Source organism: Mastomys coucha, unplaced genomic scaffold, assembly GCF_008632895.1.
Source record: "Mastomys coucha isolate ucsf_1 unplaced genomic scaffold, UCSF_Mcou_1 pScaffold20, whole genome shotgun sequence".
NCBI lineage: Eukaryota > Metazoa > Chordata > Mammalia > Rodentia > Muridae > Mastomys > Mastomys coucha.
In genome coordinates this window covers 35,575,887-35,594,340 of record NW_022196903.1, presented here as the reverse complement: position 1 = coordinate 35,594,340, position 18,454 = coordinate 35,575,887, and the positions used below count along the sequence as shown (strand labels likewise).

The window sequence follows — 18,454 nt, the reverse complement described above, 5'->3', positions numbered from 1 at the left end:
CAGGCAGTCTTTAGTTCCTAGAGACGATCCTGCAGGACACACTGCTCTACTTCTGCAGCCTATACTCAGAAGTGGCTTTGGCTTCTAGTTGGTTCTTATACATGATGAAATTTTTTCACTTCCACCTTGTTTAAACTTCACTCAGAAATACATATAACCTCTCACAATGTTTAAGATTATAAAAGCTGAGAAAAAGACATAAGAGTTGCTAAAACAGAACACTGTCCTATCAGATTCAACGTGTAATCACAGAAAGATCTAGTATGTTAACCAATGATCTTAGTGGCAGAAAAAGTAGGCAGATGGGGAGGACAGCAACTCCTCTGTCCCTGGGTAAAGATGGTGTAAAGCTAAAGAACTACTCCTTCTTCAAACAAACTGCACTGCCAGTACAGAAAGGCTGTTCATGTATACAGGAAACACTTTAGAAAGCAAGTCCATAGCACTGAGCAGGGATTCTGATATTCTTAGAGTCCAACATAATCTAAACTCTCAAGGCAAAGAACAAATACATAGGTGGGCTGGGAAGCAGGGGCTGGCGGAGCAGCATGGAACAGACAGAATGAGGAATTTCAAACACTAAACAAAGCAACAGACTTCTGGAAAGCTGCAGGCTGGCTATGGATGGCTTGTACAAAATTTAAAAGAAAAAAGATATAAAAAAACCCCTGGGTTTATATACTCTTTATTATGAATTACTAGTAAATTTATAATAAAATTAACTACATATATCCAGACTCTTGAGAGAGGCAAAGTCAAAGGTATTAAAAGATCCTTGAAGTAGATATAGCTCAATGGGACAAGGCCTGCCTAACATGACCATAGGTTTGAGCCCCAGCACCACAGAAAGATCTTCATTTCCACCCTTAAGAGTATGGAATAAACTTTGAAAAAGATAACAGAGTGGTGTGCAAAGAAGGCTTTAAGTACCAGGAGAGGAACTATGTCCTCTGTAGTTATACATCACTCAGGTCCTTAGTGCTGATAAGGTCTCATAAAAACTACAGCAAAACTACTAAGAAACAAGATATGAAAGTGGGTTAATTCTAAAACAGTTTAGAATACTAACCAGTGTTCTGCAGTCTCCTTCAATTCAAGATCATTTCCCTGCCAGCACTTACTGAGTGGCTCTTCTGTGCCAACACTACTAAGGGTACAGGTACACCAAGCAGAGTCAGTACTTACCTATAGTCTACAGAGATAGGTGAGAACATCAGTGTTTACAACTATGACAGACAAGACTCCTGACATAAGGCTCCAAAGTAACCAGTAGTGAAACACCACAGGGCAAGTATGAAGCAGAAAAAGCTTTCCAAATGTATGCCCTGGCCCTGGCACACATAGTGGAGCCTGAGAATGCATTACTTTGTACCTTTCTACAGAGAAACCACTCCTAAAAAGGCAAGCAATTGATAAGTGCCATAAATGACAAGCTTAACACACACACACACACACACACACACACACACACACACACACACACATATACACACACACACACACACACACGAAGATATGTCAATCAAGAAAAATATTACCACTCATTTTATATAAAAATTTTAATTTTTATCTTTAAACTATAGACTATACATGATTTGCAAAGGAGACTGTACCAAACAATGATCAAAGAAGAATCTCCGTTCTATGCCTTTTCTTTTGTCTGGTCACTCAGAAATATAATGTTATCTGGAAAGAAACCAAAGTATAAAAGTCACTTTCAGAATGCTATCTTCATTTCACTGATAATTCCCCTCCAACACAGAAATCCTTTAGTGGTATTACAAAATTTCAAAAAAAGTAACTTTTGTTGTGGTCATAAGAGGTTCACAAGAGGTAATCAATCCAACAGAACAGGCTGCAACTGCTTGTCCAACAATTCAGACTTCATTACAGGATAAGACCGTTAAGTTCTCTCCAGCAACAGCTTTCTGTAAGCACGAGTAAGCACACCTACACACAAGAGGATCAATGAACACGAACACATCTACATGCTGGAAACATGCAGCAAAGTGCAAGAGCCACCTCACAAGTTAGTGACTGCAAGTTTATTTGCTTTTAAAGAAAATAGATTCATTTTACATTCTAAGACTGAATTTCATATTCTGGCTGGGTGGTTGTATTGCACCCTTTTAATCCCAGCAGACAGGAGGCAGTGGCAGAGGCAGATGGACCTCTAAGTTCAAAGCCAGCCTGATCTACAGAGAGAGTTCTAAGACAGCCAGGGCTAAGCAGAGAAACTCTACCTCAAAAAAAAAAACAGTAGAAAGGAAGGAAGGAAGGAAGGAAGGAAGGAAGGAAGGAAGGAAGGAAGGAAGGAAGGAAGGAAAGAAAGAAGGAAGAAAGGAAGGGAAAAAATATAATCTCATATACTCTTTTTGGGAAAAGTTTTATGTATTACAAAGTAAGCATTTGAATTAAAAAACAAAGTGGACATTACTCTGATTATTTCAAAGAAAATTAGCTAAAAACAACCAAAGATAAAGAGGTTAAGTAGCATTTCTTGGATAACTACAAACATTTTATATTGTTTAGGAGTAACGGCCCCATCCTGTAATGAAGTCTGAATTGGTGGACAAGCAGTGCAGCCTGTTCTGCTGACTGACTGCCTCTTGTGTACCTCTCATGAACACAACAAAAGTTAGTTCACTATAAAATTATCTAAAAGATAATTAATAGTAACAATTACTTCATGACTGTACAGGATTAGAATGGAATCACTTTCAAAAGCCAAGAGTGCCATCTACTGGTGTATTTTTGCTTTAAATGTCAAATATGACCCCTAAGGGGAAAAATAGTATAGAGATAAGAGATAAATGGAAAGAGTCAATATTAATAAAAAAGAATTAAAACAAAATAAACAATAACAACAAAACAACAACAGAAGATAATTTAGGATGCTAAATATACTTTTAAGTGACTCTATATTTGCTAGTACTTGCAACCTGAGAAAGAGGACTTGCTTTTTAGATTATGTTAATATACAATAAGTTATATGTAATCAGAAAAAAATCAAATAGGTTTTCTTCAAACATCACTGACTGCTATTCAGCTTTTCTGTGAACCATAGTCAACTGACCAGACCAGTAACAACGATGAAAAGAAAAAAGTCAACTGTGAACAATGTGAAATGTTTCTCTACCCACCATAGTCTGTAAAAACTCAACAATACAAATATAGCTGTCTATAAATCTGGCTTATAGTGGAACACAAATGGAGATTAAAAAATATCTACATTGGTTTTCAAAGTCGATACTACATTGGTTTTCAAAGTTTTCCTTTTTTTAATTAACTAATTAATTTATATGAGTACACTGTCACTAACACACAAGAAAAGGGTATCAAATCCCATTACAGATGGTTGTGAGCCACCATATGGTTGCTGGGAATTGAACTTAGGGCCTCTGTAAGAGCAGTCAGTGCTCTTACCTGCTGAGTCATCTCTCCAGCCCCGTCAATATATTTTCTAAAAATATTACTATTAGGAAAATAAGTGATTACTTCAAATAACATAATTTACCAATATGAACAGTGAGTAAGACATAAACATTGGAACAAAGAGAAAAAAAAAGGATTTTTAAAAAGCATATAGATTATAAGAAAGCTGGAGTAGTCCAGGGAAGAGTGGATAAAATGACTTCTATTCTTTTAAAGTAAAAAAATGCCATAATAATCTCAACATTGGGTGAAATAAGTGTTACAAAAACACCTTTTCTTACAGTTATATGAGCTAATATTTATGAATATAATAGAACAGCATCACTTCCAACTGATCCTGGAAGAGAACCCGATGAACAAGTGGCTAGTCCACCATTCTCTCTACTCACAGACTTCAGACACAGAGCAAGCTATAGGATATCACTTCACTATAGCCTATCTCAGGAGTTCAGAAACACTAAGAAATGTCAGTAATTTTTTTTCACTCCTATCTATAAAACAGGTTCTAGGCATTTATAACAAAAACAAAATAAGTAAATTGGAGGATTAACTCATAATTTTAGCAACTTATTCAAGAAATAATAAATTATAAAAAATAAATTCAAGAAATATGTCTCATTAAAAGATTAATTTTAATAACATTTTAATTTTCATGTTAAGATATTAAAAATCTGTTAAGCAGGTACTCTTTAAAAAACAAAATGATATTAAATTGGTAAGGTATCTATTTCATTAATCTACATATACTTTGATTAAAAAAGCATTTAAGTTACAGATACATAAACAGCTATATTGTTTTCAAAATTCTTCTAAAACTTTAGAGGTTTGACCTCTTATATTGTTTTATGTCTATGTAGTACATGTTTTATATTTTGTTTATATAAAGACATAGTTTTTAAATTTCAAACAAAGACTGCTGCACCTTCAGTTTCAAAGTTTTGAATAAATCATAAATTCCTAAACATCACAGTTCTGCAACTGCCTTGGCATATACGCTTCTTGTACATCCAGAGTGTTTTTAAAAGACACTAAGATTAAATTCTTCCATGTTAATAGTATGTACTGCAGGAGCAAGCTGCTTTTATATTCTACACAGAGTTCCTCCTGAACTAAACATGTGAGTAGACATTCTAAAGAGGAATAAATAAATGTGGACAACATTAGCACACAGTAAAAGGAAAAGAATATAAGCCCTCTGGGGAGTTCCCTGCAGTGTTGCTTAGAGCCCCAGCGAAAAGCGGCCTATAATATTCCAACCCTTTCAATAAACAACCAGAAACACTGTGTACCAGCAGCTTCTTACCAGCTATGATTGTCGTTGCTTGCCGCCTCACATTGTTTTTATCCATGTATTCGCCATAGTCCACTTTCCCTTCCACAAATATACGAGCCCTGATATAAAGAAATGCAGTCTTTAGTCTGTAGATTCTAACCCTGCCTTTTGAGGTGTCAGGACATGGGTAGCAAGCACAAGCTCAAGATGAAACAACTGTACTTTACTGAACACATCTTCAATTTCAAAATTAAGAGTACTGAAACACAACGCACAATCTAGTTAAGAAGGACAATGCTACCCAGGCATGGTAGTATCTTCTCATAATCCAATATCCAGGAAGCTAAAGCCAGAGGACTGGAAGTTTTAGGCCCACCTGGGCACCTCAGTGAAGCCCTGCTTCAAGTGTAAAACTTTACATAAAGTACAGGAGATATAATTCAGTGATACTGCACTCACCTAATATATACAAAGCACTGGGTTCAATCTCTATTCTCTCTCTCTCACTCTCTTTCTTTCTCTCACTCTCACTCTCACTCTCTCTCTCTCTCTCTCTCTCTCTCACACACACACACACAGACACACACACACACACACACTCTGACACTTTTGACCTTTTCCTTCAAATAGCCTGTGTTTATGTGTCTTCACATATCCATATATACATAAGGAAAAGGTGTGTAATTACTGCAAAGAAATTGAAATTCTAGTCACTAAAATTATTTCTCATGAAATTTTAGTTCCACAAATACATATATTTCTAAACATAAAAAGTACATCCACAAAAACATTCTTTTGTTACTCTATACATTTAGAATTTTGTTACTCTACACTTCCATACATAATCAACCTAAACATTGTAACTGGGAATTACTAGGTCTAAAAAAAAATAACAAATATAAAATAACTACTGTGAAAGCTACCATAGTAACTTAGCACATCAGACACCAATTAGTCCAGACTCTCTAAAGACATTATATAGTTGCTCAGAGACCAGACATGACCTCCATGATCCCTGATCAAAAGGACACAGGATAGCCTACAGACAAATGCTGTAGATGCTTTGCAAAAGGCATGTGCAGCTGTAGAATGAATGGCCGTGCAGTATCTTGCCTCATTGATTTCTGTTTATGTACAGATGCTGTTTGCCCTAACTTGTTAGCAGGCTAAAGACTTTCTGTGAACATGACATTAAGGACTAAACACATATTCACGGCAGCACTTCGGGGAAAGGCAGAAAAGAGAACACTGGTTACCGACTTTTTTGGCCACTCAATCCAGAAGATCCTTTCTCTAACTTACAACTTACCCCTTTTTCACATACTGATATGCCACGTCTCTAAGGCCTGGTCGAAACACTGATATTCTGTGCCATGTCGTCTTCTGACTCACGTCACCTAAGCCACCAGATACAGAAAACGGGGTTATAGATGCCAGCAGGTAACACAAATGCCAACAGCACAGAACATATCTCGGGAAAACAAGCTTTCAATTTCAAAAAATGAAAAAAAGAACAGAACTAATGAAAGCCACACTATCTATAAGTTAATATTTTTAATATTAGATAAACAATAATAAATAATGTCTACTTATTGTTCATAAATAACAACTAGAGCTTTTTACACTTACCCATTTGGTATACTTCACTGTCCCCTGATCGCCACATCTCATTTGTTGCTAGAGAAAATATCGTGACTGGGTTTTTTCCTTCCACCTGTCTCATGACAGGGTCCTGACCTACTCGCCCAAGTAACTGAACACGATTCAGAGCTGAAATACAAAGCAGAGAGGAAATGAAACTGAGAACCAGTTGATGACTATATTCTACAGAACATGTGCTCTATGTTTATGCATTCTGAAAACTTGATTCTCTGCACTTTAACTTCCAGTGTGACAGTATCTGGAGGTGTTCCCTGTATAAGAAATTAGGTTTAGATGAGGTTATGAAGGTGAAGCCTCCATGATGGAATTAAAGTGTCCTTATAAGGAAAGAAAAAAGACCAGAGTCCCAACCACCCCATTACTGCCATATAAAGACAAGTGACAGGGCAACTATCTGCAAACCAGTAAGTTGTGCCTGACAGGTAACCCAGCCACGCTGACAGACTAGTCTCAGCCTTCAAGACCAGAGATGTAAGTCACCCTTGTTCTATTCATTATAGTGTGCAGGACAGTTATTACAGGATTAAACCCTCACCTGAAATTGACAGAAATATCCAGAGAATGAACAACTACAAATACTGCTTCAACAGTAATCTCTGCATTATGAAAAACTCAAGCTATAGAAGATGATCAACAAATTAAGTTAAAAAGGACAAAAAAGGAAAATCTGTAGGGAAGAAAGGACTGACAAGAAAGCAGAGAGCAAAAAAGCAGCCACCACCACCCCCCCAAACAAACTTTAAGCTCTTCATCTTGAGCTAAAAAAGCAAATCTTAGATTTTAAAGTATTTCTGTGAGTCTCCTTTGTACCCTGTATAACATACTCTTGAAGAACTCAGTCACACAGTGGAGCAGGAGGGGTTGATATGTGCACTACAAGCTCTATTTATACTAGGTTTTCACAGGTAGAGATGCAGGGTAAAATAAACCAAATGTAGGATGGGTTTTATTTGCCTGAAGTAACTGTTGAACTGTTGTCTCCAAGGCTTACTGCCTTAGTATGTTAACCTAAGCCTAGTCCTGGAAGCTTCTAGCCTTCACACAATCTTAGACCTAGAATGTTTTCAACCTCTGAAACGTGCTGCTGAATAAGCTCACTCTTTCTTATTCTTTCTGAACTCTGGCTGGCTGTTAAACTCAGCTGTTATAGCTCAAATTCCTTTCCAAGCTGACTGATTCAATTTGGCCTCTCTTGGCCTCTGACTGAATTGCTCTGGTGGCCTCATACTAACTTCAGCAATATGCTCTAATCTTCTGGCTCCTTCTCTTGCTCATTCTGTCCTCACCTGTGTCTAGCTTGTTCTCTCTCTGCAACCTGTCTCTCTATAACCATCCCAGTAAAACTGCCTCCTTCTTCTTCCTTTGCACTGCCCTTGAGGAAGCTTCCCTCCCGTCTCTGTTTTCATGAGAGTTGGGCATATCCTATTCTGTCAAATCTTTCTGATTCACTTTGTCTGCTAGTCAATTAGACATCACTTCCAAACATGGGTGCTTCCTTCTACAAACTAATTTTACCTTCATTGTTTGGGATTAAAGGGCATGTCTGTATTACAGCCAGAGAGATTAAAGGAGTGTGCCAAGGCTGATCCACATTGCAACTAGAAATGGGTTTTTTGTTGTTGTTGTTGTTGTTATTGTTTTTTCCAGTAAATAACAGAATCTCAGGGCTCACAGTGTGATCAAATATCCTGAAAACACATGGCTAAACACAGTCCACCAATTCTATAGTACTTTGAGGGTATTAGCAGAGTACTGTAAATAACATTGTAAACTTGGAATCTATTACTTACATCGTTCAAGAACTAAACTGCTGGCTACTTCGGACTCATGTCTTACAAACTGACGAAATACCTAAAGGAGAACAAACAAGTACCATGGCTTTAAACTTTTTAGAAGAGAAATACCTATAGAAGACCTACTCGCCAGGCAGTGGTGGCGCACGCCTTTAATCCCAGCACATGGGAAGCAGAGGCAGGTGGATTTCTGAGTTTGAGGCCAGCCTGGTCTACAGAGTGAGTTCCAGGACAGCCAGGGCTATACAGAGAAACCCTGTCTCGAAAAACCAAAACAAAACAAAAAAAAAAGACCTACTCATATTTATTCATCATTTAATCAACAGTTGCTACAAGTTACAGAAAAGGATAGCAAAGGAGAACAGAGTAGAAAGGAGAATAGAAAGAAATCAGTGCTTTATAAATCAACTGAGCAAACATAAAAAAGCAGTTACTGAGTTATGATATATTAAGCACCATTCTAAATTGTAGGCAATAAGAAACTAGTTAAATGGTAACAAACATCCATTACATTTGTTGTAAATCTTTTTCACATTGAAATAAGCACTATAGATACAATCTTACAAGTTCTATAATACATTTTTTCCCCTGATTGGTTGTTCAAAATTCATAAGGACATGGACATCTCAAATGATTGGCCTAAACTGTTTAATTTAAAAATGAGCAAAGACGATGAATAACATTGATTTCTTGAGGCTGCTGCAAAAGGTCAACAGCTTCTATAGTGAGCTTGGTACAGTGGACAACTTCATTCCTTCAGGAGATCAAAGAAAAGGAGTACAAATAATATGGGTTCAAAGGTATGGCTATGAAGTCATAATTAGTGAAAAAGAATGCAGCACTTAATATACCACTAGGCAAATAAAACTTTTACCATTTAATCCTTAACTGACTATAGACACAAAGTCAAATTACCCTTACCATAGTTCCAAGGAAAATTAAGCCCAGAGAGTACACCACTTGTCCAGGAAACTAGGAATTAAGTGGTGATTTATGACTTGCAACTCTGGGCTGTCTGACACTGAGGTTGTTTTTCCAACTTGCCCTCTGCTGTCTTAAAGGCATTCTGTTCTATGGTTACCATGCAGGTAAGAAGAGCATGCATCACTACACTCAAAGGTCACAGAACTAGATATGTTCTAAGAGAGAAGCATTTTCCAAGTGGCAGCATTGTTAATATAGCAGGCAAGGATCCACCACATGGGGAAGAAAGGGATTGGCAGGCCAAAGAATTCTTTTAGAACAAGCAACAGAAAGAAAACAATTTTCTTCAGGAGACTTCAGGAGGCAGATGACAGTTATAGGAGCCCCAGGCACTTCAGGCTTCAGGCAGTGGCTGAGGGTAATGCTGTCTGGTTTTGTCTGTCACTCTCACTCTGTTACTGAGTTAGAGTTAGAACTTCTCACTCACTCACTTTCAAGTCAGTTCTATGGAATGTAATTCCTACCACGTAAGAAAGGTCATTTCAACTGGCTGTTGCTCAGGCCCGTGAGGGCTACCGTGTATGTAATTTCCAGTTATGCAATTTCTCCATGCAAATGAAGGCAGAGACAGGCTACAACGCTGAGGTGTCAGGTTACCACACTATGATTTCTAGACATCACTTTTTAAAAATTCCAGTGCGGACCTGTTTCCTTCCCTGGTCTTTTAATACTGGCCTTCTCTATATATACTCTCAAATGAATACCTTTTTCTGGTGTGATCTTAGCTATATAATACTATTACTAAGGGTAGATATAAGAATAAAATGTTATACACAATACAGGGTCAAACTGCGAATCAGTTCCTATGTCATGATCACAGAAAATACTAATGTGAGAGATTTAGAAGAGTCAGAGCTCATTAAATGTTATAAAATACAATATGCTTCATCTTAGGAACACACACACAAATCATAATCTGGTAGAAAAGAAGAAATAGGGAGAGAATTATTTAATTTCAATACCCTCAAAATGCAAACTTCACATTTGGTTTTAAAGATACTACAGTATAACTTCAAGTTTAAAAGGCTCAGAGTATGTGTAGATTAAAGTAGGGAGCTAAGGATAGATCAACTTGAGAGTAAGATGGGGAAGACAACAGACTTTTATAATGAATTTGACTCATTAGTCTTAAGAGGAGAAGAAGAATCATAGAGATTTTACATTAGGAGAATTTTCAAGACTTGGTACCCACGTGCTAAAATGAGGAAAAATGGTAATAAAGGCCTGCTTAAGGCTAGCCAGAGTAGGGGACACCCAACTAGATTGCAGAATGGTAATGAAATTGTGGCAAGAAGTGGGCTCTGCTCTCTGGATAGCAAGATGGGAGTGAAGAGGAAAAGAGCCAGAAGGTCAGAAAAGGAACCAGAGCCATATGGGAAAATGATAGAAGCCAGGTGCGGTGGTGTAAGCCTGAAATACCGGCAGTGAGAAAGTAGAGGCAGGGAGATCATGATTCTTGGTCATTTCAGGTTAACAGTGAGTCTCAAGATATGAGAACTATATGAGTGGCTGTCTCAAAAACAGCAAAACAAAAACAAAAAAATAACTTAAATAGTCAAGTGAATACTCTGAACTAAGCACAGGTAACAAACATTCATTAATGAGTTGTACTACATATGTGAATACACTTTTAAAATCATTTTGATTCAATAAGCATTATGAGCTTCACCAAAAAAAAAAAAAAAAAAATCCATCTTGAGTCTTCCACATCAAATAAACACATATAACATGATGGTTAGGCTTAAGAATCTCATGCTTATGCATGCAAAATCTAAAAACAACAACAAAACATGGCTAAAGACTATGAAAACACGGTTAAGCAATCACTAATGCAGAAAAGTGACTACCTGTAACACAGGTCTCCGAAACATGGCTTCTGTTTTTCTTACAACCTAATCTTTAGCCTTTTCCTAAAGGAAAGAAAAGAGAAAAATGATAAATCAAAAACTACAGTATACACCAAGAGCACACGTGTCCTCTAGTCCTAAATCCTAAGTGCAGCCAACTTCACGTGCACCTAATTTGCAATCGCCTCTCGGCACGTTTGGGGATTCCCTCTTTCCTTTTAAAAACAGAATACGACAAAAGAAACTCTGTGGTTCTGGGTCTCAACAAACTGCTCTGTTCAATAACCAGCAGAAAATAAGGGGGGGGGGGGGGGGGGAACTGTTCTCATTTGTAATCCATTGTCTGCTAAAATTTTCTTTACAATGTAAGTTGTCTCAGACAATTTTTCTAATTTGTTCTGTTATTCTAAACCCCTAAAACTGTCTCTACAAACAAAAGACATCATAAATACTACTACGAAAGTACTCAAATCAGTGCCTGCCTTCCTTCCCGTTAGCGTTGAGTAAGCCCGGCTCCCTAGCCTGGCCTCAGGGGTGAGCGGGTGCTTTTCCCCTAAAGTGGCACTCGCAGGCAGCACAGGGGACGGCGGGGACACTCGGACTCCTGCGAGGAGCCGCACACCTCCTCCGGAGGCCCGCACGCCCTCGTGCACTCGTGGCGTACAACTTAGTGTCAGCCTTCTCCCCTCCCTCACCTAAAGCGCGGATCCCGACAGCAAGTGGCCCGCTTCCGGCGCACGGAGTCCGCAAAGCTCGCGATAAGCAGCGAAAAACAGGAAGTGTATGATGTGCGCCGTTGAAATGTCGCCGGCTGAGGTCGCGGGAAACACGACCCCTCAACTTAGAAGTGCCAGGAACTTCTTTCCAGGCGGAAGTGGGTGGTTCAAGGATGCCACCTGTGGGTAAATAGTTTTACAGGGTTTTGTTTTGTTTTGTTTTGTTTGGTCGTTGGATTTGTTTGTTTGGTTTGGTTTGGTTTTTTTGTTTTTGTTTTTTCCTGATTTCCACCCTCACTCCTGTAGTGGCCTCGCACTGGGTAACCAAACTCTGCCCCAGAACTATATTCCCAGCCCTGAGTTGAAATTATTTGATGTTCCCAGCCCGGGAGAGGGAGCGAGGTAGGTGGAATAAAACCTCTTTGAGCCCCTGAAGGAACTAAAACCGACGGAGAATAAGGGCTGTCAAAACCTCGGTGATCTGGATGTGTTAATATGTTAAGTCAAAATTATTTCAAGAAATACGTGAGGAGGAAAATATTTAACATCTTTATTAAGTACAGGTCCCAAACTGTGTCTAAGGCACAAGGAAAGTGGTCCCTTATGTATTTTTATGCACTTTTTTTCCCTAAAACATTAAAAGTTTATGAAATTTCAAAACATTTTAAAGAATTATTAAAAGTCAAAACATTTGGTTTATTTTAAAGCAAAGTGTAATTAAGATTTTACTTACAACCTTTAATAGAAACTGATCAGTATTTTTAGTTTCTGGTTGTTTTTGTTTTTGTTTTTGTTTTTGTTTTTTTTTTTTTCATTTCGTGTTTCAACTCCACATCTTTGGCAGTTATTCTAGATGGAGAAGCTTTAAAAAAAAAAAAAGAAGAAGAAGAAAAAGAAGAAGAAGAAGAAGAGACACTGTCTCACCGTGTATGCCCTGGCTAGCCTGAAACTTGAATCTCATGCAGACCAGACAGGGCTGGTCTCTAACTCACAGAGATTCCCCTTGCCTCTACCTGCCTAGTGCTGTGATTAAAGACATGTGCCACTACATCCAGCGCACTGTGACAGTCTTAAACAATTTCAATTAACTTAAGCTTATTGATCTTGTCTTTGGTATTACCTTGTTCATAGTAAAATTTCTTAGTTTTAACATTTCCAAAATACTGCATTGAGACATCTTATTTTGACTGCTGAATTTCTTTTACTCCTTTAAATCCTACATTGTTTACCCTAATGCTGGCCCTAGTGAAGTAACATGTGTATGAGTCCTACAGATTAAAGAACCCAAGGCAGTGAGATGTGGTAAGGCTCCATACGCCCAGTTTTTGTCAGTGTCATTGTTAGACGGAAGGGAACTCCAAACCATTCAAACACACACATTGCCTCCTCGGGTCCATTCTTTTTAGTTTAAGGAAAAAAAAATCTGAATTATTTAATATGGTTTTCAACGTCCATTTTCAAGCTGCTCTGAAGTCTGGCTCACTAGTAACGGGTTCATAGATGTTTACTTCCTTATATTTTCACCTTTACAAAGTTGATTTCCTGAAAGGAGGAGGCACTGAATTGGAACCCTGCACTGCTAGTGATAAGACATCTCACCTACTACATTAGTTCAGTGGTTTCCTCTTTACAAGCCCTGCTTTGTAGGCAAGACAAACGAAAAACAAAGTTGCACTTTTTCCTCCAGAGAGAAATCCCCCGCCCTGCCTTGCAAGCTTTGTTTCAATGATCCCTGACTTGAACTTTGGAGTAAATCTTAACTTTTTTCCCTGGTTGCATGCATCTATTGGCTCATGTATATCCAGTCCCATTCGTCACTGTCCTGTTAATACTGTCTTTGTTTTATGAGAAGAATGAAACTTGAGATCACCCTGCATTCACATTTTATAAAGAACACCTGAAAGGGGAATCTTAGCTGAGCGCTGTTTTCCACTCAGAAAGGAATTGACACATTCTCCTTCCTTAGCTGGTTGCCTAGAAGCCACCGCAAGTCCTGCTTCTGCATTGTTTTTCCTTTTAGCAAAGAAAACGATTATAATGGATATAGACTTGTACAGTGTCAGGGAGAAACTGTAACTGAGGTGTTTCCTCTAGTTATGTTCCTTCCTAGTGCGACAGGCGCTTCAACGTCCGTCAGCTGTCAGTAGCCTCAGAATCTGAAATACACTCCCATACACACTTTAAAAATGCTCTCTTCAGCTAGCCACCCTCCTCCCCTGTTTGGCAATGCTGTAATATAAATGTCCATGAAGGGATGTTATCCCCATTGGTGATGAGCTCCTAGAACACAAAGAACCTGTTATGAATATACAGTTTACAGTATACCTTAGGACAAGCACAAGCTTCTCAAGGCTTCAAGTTTCACGGTGGAACACAAAAACATGAGTGGAAATTTGATTTCAGACACATTCAAATTCAAGTAAGCCAAAAGGTTGAGGAACTGAAAAATTTTAACTGGGGGGAATAAAAGGCTCAAAAGTTTGGTTAGAGATACAAGAATCTATACTATGTCCCAAGGACATTGTAGGGAAACTCAGAACCCTTTCCATAGACAGAGAGGGAGAGGAGGACATGGCATGTGGTGCTTTGAATGAGAAGGCCCCCAGAGACTCATATTTGAATGTTTAGGGAGTGGATCTGTTTGGGAAGAATTAGAAAGATTCAGAGATGCAGCTTCTTTGGAATAGGTGTGGTTTTCTTGGAGGAAGTGTGTCACTTGGAATGGGCTTTGAGGTTTTAAACCCTACACCAGGCCTAGTGTCTACCTGTCTGCAGCCTTCAGATTAGGATGTAAAGCTCTCAGCTACTGTGGCTCCAAGAGCCATGCCTGTCTGCCTCCCACCATAATAATGGACTAACCTTCTAAAACTATAAGCAAGCCCTTAATGAAATGCTTTTAAAAAAAAAATTAGAGTTGCTTTGGTCATGCTGTCTCCTCCCAGCAATAGAACAGTGACTAAGGCAGAGCAGGAGAGAGAATGGGAGGAGTAAGGAGAGAGATTGATTGATTGGATCAAGTAGTTCATCTGTGGACACAGTCTTCCCAGTGAAAAGTGATGACAGGCTGTGGCACCGGAGCTGCGCTCAGTTTGAATTCCTAATAGTAGTAGACGTGCAGATTTTAACCTTTCCAAACTGACTGAAGCAGGAGAACCACAGTGCCATCTATACCCAGGAGTGCAGAGTGCTGGGTTACCTTTGGCCTCTGTGTGAGAGTGTATGTGTGTGTGTGTGTGTGTGTGTGTGTGTGTGTGTGTGTGTGTGTGTGTGTGCAAAAAAAAACAACAATAAACCCACTACCACCACCTTTGAATAGTCTTGTCTTAAGAATTTTACGGCTGTAAACAGACACAAGACCAAGGCAACTCTTATAAGGAGAATATTTAACTGGAGCTGGCTTACAGGTTCAGAGGTTCAGTCCATTATCATCAAGGTGGGTACATGGGAGCATCCAGGCAGGCATGGTGCAGGAGAAGGTGAGAGTTCTACATCTTCATCCAAAGGCCTCTAGGAGAAGACTGGCTTCCATGTGGTTAGGTGGCTCTCATTTCCCACCCCTACCATGACACACTTCCTCCTACAAGGCCACACCCCCTAATAATGCCACTCCCTGGGCCAAGCATATTCAAACTACCACATTCATATAATCAAGTTCTCACTTTCAAATCATTTTTTATAAAGCCTCCCAATGACTGTGAGGAGATTATAGTCCTTCCACTATGCTAATTAAAGTAGCATATGCTTTAAGGGTTTTTGAAAGCAACTTTAGAAATACTTTGTAGTCAGTAGGGATTTTCTTAATTTTAAACTAAAAGTTTTGCAGGTTGCCTTCATTAAGACTGCCGAAAGTATATATTTATGACCAATATTTTAATGCTATTATAGATGTACCTGTACTTGCGCAATTGGGCTTATGGTATTAACACAAAGACATGCCACTACTGACCTACATTTCTTCTTAATTACAAGAAACTCTAACAGAAAGTTCACCTTCTTTGTACATATCACAAGGAAAAATGTTTTACCCATATTTGTCTTTGGACAAGATAAAAATCTTTATTAACAATGAATTGGATCAAAATATGTTAAAAGCACAGAAAACAAAAGGGCAAATTCTGGTGTAAAAAAAAAAATCAAGAGAACTCAATGATGATATGATGTTCAAAAACTGAAAAGTTTTGGAGTCAGCCATGGAGACCTAAGACATGTAGGGAACAGTCACAAGAGTGTTAGAATACACAGGGAGTAGGTCCACCAAACTTCCCGGGTCCTCTGCCTCTGCTGATCGTGTTTCACAAGTGAGGAAACAGCTCAGGAATGTCCAAATTAAAGTCTTACTCTAATTGTTTCATACAATGGTAGCCTTTTATTTAATAATGCAGAATCAGAAAAGAGATTGGTTCCATTCAGAAAGTATAGTAGGCAAATTCCTTGCTCAAAGGAGCTGGTGGTTGTAGGAGCAGACAGATCTTGGAAAGCACTCTGAAATACAGGCAACATTCTCTTGGAAGCTGATACTTAAAGCCATATTTTATCACTTTCTATGTACAGAGAAAGTTCTTTGGACCCCAGTAGAGAATAAGTGAAGGCAGCTTCTTAATCCATAGGCCAAAGTAGCACATTTCTGCTGCTGCTTTCAGTTCAGAGCCATGTTTTCTGATTATTCATTAGAAGTCCTTAGTAAGTGGCACTAGAAACACATCATTAGGGAAAAGTCTCCAGTGCCTATGATACACAAGACCCTTGCTAAGGAGAAACCCTAGAAGCTCTGTGATCCCGCCTACAGATGCCACGTCAGGATGGCTTTCGAGATCTTTGTACAGTCAAGCTGGCTCAGTTTTGTATCCTGTAAGAGTTTTCAAGAGGCTGTGTGGCAAAAGGCTAGGAGTGAGTTCCTACACGGAGGATGCCCCACAGGCGAAGCTTGAGGGCCCCTTACTCCTTCCTCCCACCAGGAGGTGTCTTGTGCTTCTCAAGCTTTTGTAGGTCTGATGAAAACAATGGTGGATGTCTCTCTGAGGGGTCTGGATATGCCGAGCTTTTTTCAGTTCCCTGCAGTCAAAGGAGACAGGCATGGGTAAAGTCCTCCCTAGCGGGAGGGAGTATATATAGTCACGGCTGATTTCTCTTGTTATTCCAGTTTTACAGAATCAAGCCTGAGCTATATGTGGAATGGCATAATCAGTTCTTATGATTTTTACTATCATTTAAAAGGTTGATACATGTGTGATTCATAAATCACCTTTAAAATTAAAGTTCTAGGTGAACAACTCTTTAGGCAAAGAAGTGTGGGGCAACAAACTACGGATCTTATTGAAACACAGTTTGTATCTGCTATATACATACATATTACAAATATGCATTCAGTGGTTGTTTTCATTCAGCAATGGCAGAGTTAAATCAATTCAGCAGAAATCATATATCCTTCAAAGCATGAACTATTTAATATCTAGTCCTTTATAGAACAAGTTTACTACCCCTTGATCTAGACAATTTCAAGATGCCATCTGCTTCATCTATATGATGGGTGCCCATCAACTGTCATTTATATTGAACAATGACAATCACTTGTAGCTCTAGCCTAGAATCACAGAATATGTACACATCTTCACAGACAATTTGCATTCCTATGAACACACACACACATAATTATGCACATATATATATACACACACCCGTGTGTGTGTGTGTGTGTGTGTGTGTGTGTGTTTTGTAGTTTATTTCCTGAAACAAAGAAACTCAAAAAGAGAAAAGAATATGAACTGGTTTATTGGGAATAGCCAATTACCTCACTAATTTTGAGTCTCTGCAGCTCAAAATCAAAACATGGGTTGGGTGACTGTTGGGGTTTTCAAGGTAGTCCTTCTAGGATGGACTTCGTAGCTAAGCAAAATTGAGCATTTCAGCAAATTTCAAGCAAGGACCATATTTCACTTCCTTTTATTTTCAGAAGTGCCCATATATAAAAATGAACTAAGAATTCCTTCAAAAGCTTACATAAAAATCATTGTATGACCTCTTCCAACCACACCCACACTAATAACCATTTGTCTTATGAAGAAATAAATAAACAAATGAATACAAACCTACATCAACCACAGATCAGATTACCTTTTCTCAGGAAAACATATAATCCTCTATAAAACATGTTATAGGGTAGGATGTCTGCCTTCTGTCTCTGCAACTTGGTGCTTTCTAACGTAGATCTCCACTCACCTAAGCATCCTAAAGCAGATCTGTTGGGCCCTATTTGGCCCTGGTTTGGGCCTTGAAGACAAACCCAAGCCTGGCTCAAGTTTGGTAAACTGTCTCAGTCACTTCTGTACTGGAGGGACTCAGCAGGACCTGCTTAAGCCTGCCTCTTCCTCACTACTTTGTTGGCTATGTCACCCCATACCCTTTGTCAACTTTCCCCTCCCCCTAAGTCATCTCACCTCAGCAAAAAACTCCGCCTCCTCTCTCAGCCCTTTATAAAGAAAAGATCAATACAATAAAACGAGTTCCTGCTTTGACAGACTCCCAGCTCAGGGTGGTTATTCTCCAGATAGCAGGAGAATGGAGCTGCAACACTCATCATCCCGCTCAGCCCTGAGAGACTTGGCTGTACCCTGGTTCGTTCTCGCTCTTCCCCCCTTTCTCCCCCCTTCTCTCTGTCTCTGTCTGTCTTTCTGTCTCTCTGTCTCTGTCTCTGTCTCTGTCTCTCTGTCTCTGTCTCTCTCTCCCTCCCTCCCTCCCTCCTTCTCT

General features: G+C 39.0%; 2 protein-coding genes across 4 annotated transcripts in view; both read right to left on the bottom strand.

The window, feature by feature from the left end:
- Positions 1–11,761, bottom strand: part of Ssbp1 (single stranded DNA binding protein 1) — a 16,021-nt gene extending 4,260 nt beyond the window's left edge. Inside the window, exons 1-7 of one of the 3 annotated variants that reach the window (XR_004121950.1) lie at positions 11,690–11,761; positions 10,995–11,057; positions 8,161–8,221; positions 6,338–6,478; positions 6,018–6,105; positions 4,739–4,827; positions 1,614–1,686 (exon numbers count right to left, since the gene is read on the bottom strand). Coding sequence is in view for 2 of the 3 variants with exons in the window: in XM_031381646.1 (XP_031237506.1) it covers positions 1,643–1,686; positions 4,739–4,827; positions 6,018–6,105; positions 6,338–6,478; positions 8,161–8,221; positions 10,995–11,018 (447 nt within the window). In the remaining variant the exon portion in view is untranslated. The other 2 variants (XM_031381646.1, XM_031381647.1) reach the window with 2 other exon arrangements.
- Positions 11,762–16,605: 4,844 nt separating this feature from the next.
- Wee2 (WEE2 oocyte meiosis inhibiting kinase) overlaps positions 16,606–18,454 on the bottom strand; it is a 23,722-nt gene continuing 21,873 nt past the window's right edge. The window contains exon 11 of the mRNA XM_031380804.1: positions 16,606–16,762. Coding sequence (XP_031236664.1) covers positions 16,606–16,762 — 157 coding nt within the window. The remainder of the gene's footprint in view (positions 16,763–18,454) is intronic.